General features: G+C 32.8%; 1 protein-coding gene across 1 annotated transcript in view; it reads left to right on the forward strand.

The window, feature by feature from the left end:
- LOC106459585 (dystrophin-like) overlaps positions 1-8214 on the forward strand; it is a 165762-nt gene that overhangs the window by 118395 nt on the left and 39153 nt on the right. The window contains exons 9-10 of the mRNA XM_022386100.1: positions 1995-2217; positions 6174-6234. Coding sequence (XP_022241808.1) covers positions 1995-2217; positions 6174-6234 — 284 coding nt within the window. The remainder of the gene's footprint in view (positions 1-1994; positions 2218-6173; positions 6235-8214) is intronic.

The following is an 8214-nucleotide window of genomic DNA, read 5'->3' on the forward strand; positions in this document are numbered from 1 at the left end:
ACAAACAATGTATAGAGTGATAATTTTATTTTACAAACAATGTATAGAGCTATAATTCTATTTTACAAACAATGTATAGAGTGATAATTCTATTTTACAAACAATGTATAGAGTGATAATTCTATTTTAAAAACAATGTATAGAGTGATAATTCTATTTTACGAACAATGTAGAGAGTGATAATTTTATTTTACAAACAATGTAGAGAGTGATAATTCTATTTTACAAACAATGTAGAGAGTGATAATTTTATTTTACAAACAATGTAGAGAGTGATAATTCTATTTTACAAACAATGTATAGAGTGATAATTTTATTTTACAAACAATGTAGAGAGTGATAATTTTATTTTACAAACAATGTAGAGAGTGATAAACCCAGATAGTGGCACTTAGAAACTCTAGTTTAAAGCATCAAATAGCTCTTCATTTAAAACTGAAAACAAATAAAACAACACGTCCCGTAAAAGAACAGAATTGAGAAAAATAAAACAAAGACAAGTGTACGTTTCACAAATACTCCATTTATTAACGACCATGGTTTCGACAGTAAAGGCATCATTATGGTCGTTAATAAATGAAGTATTTGTGAAACGTAAAATTGTCTTTTTCTTCCCCCTCAATTCTGTAATTATGGAATTTCATCAAGTACCGACGGTTTCATATATCAATTCTAGAACATTGAGGTCAATATAAAATCCTGATATCTTCAGTTAACCCTTAATTTTGGCTATTTAACATTGCATGATATTCTAGTTTTATATGTTTAAGTTATGATTCTTCTTTGAATATTTTATGAAAGGTTGCAGGTCCTTCCTTTCTCACCTCAATCTAGCCTTGTAGTTGATCATTTCATCTTGTAACCAATTCGATAAGAACTGGGGATATTGATTTAACAGTTATTAATCCAGAATAGGTACTGGTGTGAACAAAAACAAGAGGAACTTGCAATAGACAAGATGGAGTTTACTGGTGTGAAGTTCCTCTTGTTTTTGTTGCAATAGACAAGATGGAGTTTATTAGTGTGAAGTTCCTCTTGTTTTTGTTGCAGTAGACAAGATGAAGTTTACTGGTGTGAAGTTCCTCTTGTTTTTGTTGCAGTAGACAAGATGGAGTTTACTGGTGTGAAGTTCCTCTTGTTTTTGTTGCAATAGACAAGATGAAGTTTTCAAACGTAATATAAAATTTTGAATTTTTATGTAGAGTATCACAATAATTTTTCTTTTAGCAGTTTATCATCGAGTTAGATTGTAAATTGTAAATCTAAAGCATGTTAGTTCTGAGACCACTTAGACACCACAACAAATATAATGTAGGATGTTGCTGTTCTATTGGTGCAAAGATACACAACGGGCTATGTTCATATTATGTAGCTTTTCACTAAAACAAACAAGCAAATTACTTGAATTTCACACGCGAGTTAGACACCATGTTATATGCCATAGAAGACAGAAGGTTTTATACAAAACGATCGATCTTTTAACATGTAAAAAAAGCACAATGAAATGTTAACATATTCCAATTCGGGTGTGTTGTACAACAGTAATAACAGAGAGACGTGTAAAATATACGAGTCACGACTTAATAAAACAAGACTCGGCTTTTAAGGAAATAAAACTTACTATGCTATTATTGAAATAATAACACTTACTATGCTGTTATTGAAATAATAACACTTACTATGCTGTTATTGAAATAATCATTTCTTATGAGCCCTATTTTATTTTTGAAGGTATCGAATAATGTAAATTTGTAACTATAGTGTCTGTTCTATCCTAATCTACAAGTTTAAAAGAGTTATTTTTACTCTGTATATGATGAATATTGCTAAGAATTTCTCGGTACTTTATGACCAGTCAGTGTTACAGAACCGATAAAATCCGGTTTGGGATAATTTTACTGAAAATCAATAACTGGAGTGTTTTAACAAAAACTGAATTTTATTTAGACTGCCTGTATCATGTTGTTGTTTTTTATTATTAATCTTTTGTGTAGGATTTTAAAGAGCGTGTGATGCCACTCCAACAGCATCTAGATAAAGTAAATGAAGCAGCAGCTCGCATAACAGGTTGCAATGTTCTCCTCTCACATGGTAATCTTAATCGACTTGAAGAACTGAACACCAGGTGGCGACTTTTACATCTAGCCATTGAGGACCGGCGTAAAAGGCTCCAAGCCGCAATGAAAGACCAGAGCTCGGCACAAGAGTTTTTGAAAGGTAAATAAAGCTACTACAATGTATATTTATTACAAAACAAAAACAAAAAACAGAGCATACGCCATTTTCCTTGAACCTACTTCAAAGAATATATTTTTTTGCCCTTGAATGGTTCTGGAAATCTGTAATCACTTCCAGTAGAGCTCTCACTTAAAAGTTATTTATCCCGTAGTTTATAATTATATGTTGGCAGTAATTTACCACATTTCTCTGGGAACTTCATAGCATGGTGTGGAAAGTACATACTATACACCAAAAATATGGTGTGATATTAAAGAACGCTCATCCAATGAATCTGATATGTTAGTATTATTTCGTGTCTACGATATTTTGGTGAATGAGTTGATTGTTCAATATGGACGTATTTTTACTTTATATAAGGACCGCTGTGGTATAATTAAATCGATATCAAAAAAAGGTGGAAAAAAGTATACCATACAAAATGGTAAATGATAAATAGATGTTTTAAAGTTTACAATGTCCCTCCTCTGGGAATTTTAAACTTTGATGGACCAGAAACTTTGATCCCCCAAATGGTTATCAGACGTAGAACGTTCGAAATGAACATCATACAACAGATCTATAGAAGCATAAATGCGAATCTGTTGCAAATCAATAATATTTTACTATTGGTATAATGTTAACATATCTATATAAATAATAATTATATGTTAAGGTTTAAAGAATATCTAAAAGTGTTTGAAAATTGTCAGTAACAAGTAAGTAGGTTCACGTTTCTGAAGTTCGAAAGATAACTAGTACCCTGGTGTCTAGAAATAAAAATACGAAAATTAATTGTAATAAATAAAGAATAATTAGATAGTTCTAATAGAAATGTATGTGCGTATACACAAAGAAATGAAACATTTTTGCATGTGCACGACCATGTGTTGACGCACGCACACACATAAAAGAAAATAGTTCATTTCTTCCCATCGGGTGAATGGAACTAAGCCACCAGTTTCGCACTAAGTGGATAGTTTGTTCTGATTGGAAATTAATATTAATTAAATGTATCTCCCACTGTTTCGTCGTTTCGAAAGATCCCAAACGTGAGTATAATTATTTTGAAAACGTGAATGTTATGCGGATGAGATGTTAAAATCAACGGATCTTGATTTTTGCCATTATTTATCATCTTCCATTGTAGTGTTATATTATGGCGGCTCCTTCAGCTCCTCTGTGAGCTGAATTGGTTATATCTATAGAAGAACCTTTAATCTTGAAAAAACAGTTCATCAACCATCTGGGTAAAATCGGATTTGGATTTGCATATACGACGCAAGTGTTTAAACTGTGATTTTGGAATGGCATTTTAGGGGAGGTAGGATGACTAGAGTTGTAATCCAGGAAATGATGGGAGTAGGTAGATCTTATAATAGATGGATGTTAACTTCTATGCTTAAAGTTAGAGTGATCTCTTCTATGTTTGAAGTTGGAATTTTAATTATATCGTCAATAAAACAGACATAGATCCATCGTAAGTTTGATAGATGTCGTGCTCTGTGTAAGCTACAAACAAGTTCACAAATGATGGTCCCATCTTGATATCCATGGCTACACCATTTATTTGTCTGTAAAATGAAGCATTGAAAAAGGAGGCATTTTATGTCACGACGAGTTCAACTAGTCTAGTCTTAGTTCAACTAGTTTCTATTGATGGCACTAGCACTTGGCCCAGGTACTGAGCTATAAGTTTGAGAGCTTATTCGCTAAATGTCAGGGTTTGATACCCATGTTGGGCATAGCAAAGATAGCCCATTGTGTAGCTTTGTGCTTAAATGCAAACAAACAATCTAGGACTTGTCGTTGATTGAGGTAGAACCTCAAAGCTTTAAGACCATGATTGTGTGGTGTATATAAGGACTTAAAATCCACTGTGTATAGTAATATATTAGAAGTAGGTAGAACATAAAATCCACTGTGTGTAGTAATATATTAGAAGTAGTTAGAACATAAAATCACTTTGTATAGTAATATATTAGAAGTAGTTAGAACATAAAATCCACTTTGTACAGTAATATATTAGAAGTAGTTAGAACATAAAATCCACTGTGTATAGTAATATATTAGAAGTAGTTAGAACATAAAATCCACTGTGTATAGTAATATATTAGAAGTAGTTAGAACATAAAATCCACTGTGTATAGTAATATATTAGAAGTAGTTAGAACAGTTTCATTGAACGATTCAAGATCTTCGGTGCTATTTTTGATTTCGTCTAACAAACTAAACTGTTGGACGGTTACATGTAGAAACTATAGGTCTATCTTAGGTAATACGTACAACAAAGATACTTTTGGTTTTTCCACTATTAGGTCTCGCGCCTCTAATGGTTTTGTATTCTTCAAGATTATTGATTTGGAGTTTAATATAGTATTCATCCTAAAATCCACCCAAATAGAATAAGTGTAAGATTTCATTTTCTATAACTTTTTGGGTGTCAATATGTGTACGTTTGTACATATACCTGAATATATATATATATATATAGAGAGAGAGAGAGAGAGAGATGCATACTTATGCACATGCGTACATGTATCGTTTTGTGTGTGTGTATCCTCACATACATTTTTCATTAACAATGTGTAATTATTTTTCATTTATCATCTTGAATTTCTGTATTATTATTTTTAGACACCAGAGTGACATTGTATTCACGAGACAATGTACAGCGCCCTACTTGCCTGCTATTATCATTGGTCTTTTTTTTCAAAACTTTGAAATACATTTAAAACCTCAACATGTAATAGTCATTTATATAGGTATATATTAATATGATCCTAATTTTAAAATAATATTGATTTTTTTACTGAACACATGTATGCTTCATTAGATCTGTTGTATGATGCTCAGTTCCAACGTTTAAAACCACCAAACGAAGATTGTCCCGACCCAAAACATAGTGAACTTTAAAAACATCTGTTTATCACTTACCATTTTTGTAGCGTTAGTTCTTCTCTTTTTGACTTCGTATTTTATAGTTAGTTATCCAAACCATACGTCTATCATTCTTCATTTATAACTTGAATGATTTTAGTCTTGTTTTGAGAGTTCTCTGTCCTTCATTATTTCTATTTTAATTTCATTTTTATAATATTTAAATTCGTACTTTTTTGTAACTGCATAGCACATATTAAATAGAAAAAGACACAACTCACGTGTACACGAGTTTCTTTCACAAGATATCTATTCAGTTATCGCATACCCCAAACATCTGGAAAGTGAAATGGGTATTCATGCTATTTCATACGAAAACATACCGGTCAGGTCGCCAAACACAGTGCCTATGACTTTTCAAAAGGACATTGTGAAACCATCCTCTTCGTACACTAGATGTATTATGGAAAGCAATCACGGAGTAATGGTGTGCTTTTGACAATGCAACTTTGCGACAGAGCTTTTTGCAGTGGAAACCGCGCTGCAAGGTTATTGTCAAGATTACGGCCGTCAGATAGAGCATGACAGGACGGAGCGACATGGACTATAACGACGTGGTGAGGCTCCAAAACTGTTTTAATATAACATACTCAACCAATAGAAGCGAACTAGCTCGAGTTTTTTAAAAAAAAAACTTGCTAACTTTTGTAAGAAAATTGTTTCACGTATTTTTGTATTAGTTGTAGTTTATTATTTTCGTTATTAATCTACGACTGTTATGTTTCATTTACATTCTCTCTAAACTTATTATGAGTATCATATTTACAGTCATTATTATTAACTTTTCAAATACAAAATAAAACGTGTAAAGTATATCATGTTCGTTTTATATCATTTTATGGGTTTTAAAATGTAATGGAAAACAGTTGTTACCGTTTTATAGGAAATAACTTTGAAAATAAGTCGCCTTAAAGTTAGTTATGAAAAGTAAATTTTGTTTGCTTAAATATTTAAAAACTTAACAGTAAACAACTTAAAATGAAGTTACTTAAAGCCTAGAAACTTTCTTATTTCAGCTTCAGTAGAAGAACCATGGGAACGAGCTGTTTCAGGAAACAAAGTACCTTATTACATTAAGTAAGTACATTAATCGCTTCCGTTATATATATAAACTTAGTTTTGGAGACAATTAACTAAATTATCAGTATGCTATAATTTAGTTAAAAGAGAAAACATGGGTTTAGTAGGTTATTGCTGGGTTTGTTACACAACCACGTTACTACCAATATTACAAGTTTTTTTAAACCGCGACACTTTTACAAATTTTAGAAATTAATTAGTGAATACTAACTGGTACCTCGCTAGGACTTTAATCTAAATAGTTCAAACTCAAAAACATAAATAAAAAAAAACGTTAGATAAACAATAATTTTGTCTATCAAATAACGCAGCATAATAATAATAAAAATAGCGTATTATGGTAAAAATAACCAGACGAATTAAAAATTTAATTCGTAAGATTATACTACAGAACAGTATGGAACACTTCATAAGAATACCTCAAACAATGATCGAGGAAGTATATGCAGTAAGTTTTCACTTTTAATGAGAAACAAATTTATAATACGTGTTACAGTCTCACTGCCCCTTCCAAGCTCGCTTAACTTCAAATCAAAGGCTTTTATTTCCGTGCCAAACCACGAGGTTACACAACCATACATGAACTAGCTATCCGTACATCATTGCTAGGGAAACATGTGTCTGTTTCATCTATGGTTTCTTGAGTTTGTTTGTTTGTATTTTAGCGTAAAGATACACAATCGGTTATCTACACTCTGTCCATCGCGAGTAATCGAAACCCGGATTTTGGCATTGTAGGTCCATAAACTTACCTCTGACCCACCAGAGATGGTTTCTTATTATATATAAAAAAATATACTTCCTTATTATTTAATATACACTAGGAGGTAAATGAGACATATAAATATATAACTTAACTAAATGGTAGGAGGAGCAAATATTAGGTCATCAAGAAACTGATGTCGCGTTTCGGAACACTTTAATTAATCACCTTCCAAAAAACGTACATTATGTATAAAATTTAAACGAACCGCTTAAACGTCACGTTAGTGTAGTCTATATAATGTGTAAAATTTAGTATACTCTAATCCCTCATAGTGATGGCACACGACGAGACACACATTTGGCATGTAATGATGTTTGAATACAAGAAGGGAAAAAACACCTCTGTAGCCACAAAGAATATTTAAAAACAATTATGGAAATGTTTGAACGTTCGTTAGTGTCAACGACGGTTCAGCGAATGTCGTTCAGGTGACTTTAGCCTTAACAACTGTGATAGCAGGGGCCGACATGTTGGAATTGATATTGATGCTCTGAAAACGCTTTATGAGTCTAACCCAAGGCAACACACTCGTGAAATGGCCCTGAAATTGCATTTCTTTCATGAAACAATACGTAAACATCTAAGGAATATGTGAGAACTCCATAAAGAAGGTGTTTGGGTGCCTCACGAACTCTCCGATGATCATCGTTTCCAACGTATGAACTTTGCTTCGTCTCTTCTGGCGCGTAATGCGCATGAACCATTTTTGGACAGAATTGTCACCGGTGATGAAAACTGGATTCTCTATGCGAATATTAAACGCCAAAAATAATGACCCAGGTCTAGACAAAAACCACTTCCGATACCAAAACCTGGACTCCATCTGCTGAAAGTGATGCTTTGCATTTGGTTGGACATAAAGGAGTAATTCATTTCGAACTCCTCAATCCACAGCGAACTGTCAATGCAAAGATCTATAGTCAGCAACTAGAACGTTTAAATCAAGCCCTTCATCAGAAACGCTCTTCAACCGTCAATCGGAAAGGTGTTCTTCTTCTCCACGATAATGCACGTCCACATGTGGCACGTTTGACGCAACACAAGATTATGGAGTTGGGTTGGGAAATTCGCCACCACCGACCACATTCTCCAGATATGGCACCATCAGATTACCATCTTTTTCGTTCGCTGCAACACCATCTTAATAAGGAAAAACGTATGCAAGTGTGGAAGGTGTTAAAGAGGACATCGATATGTTTTTGCTTCAAAAC

The sequence above is a fragment of the Limulus polyphemus genome, unplaced genomic scaffold (assembly GCF_000517525.1).
Source record: "Limulus polyphemus unplaced genomic scaffold, Limulus_polyphemus-2.1.2 Scaffold632, whole genome shotgun sequence".
Taxonomy (NCBI): domain Eukaryota; kingdom Metazoa; phylum Arthropoda; class Merostomata; order Xiphosura; family Limulidae; genus Limulus; species Limulus polyphemus.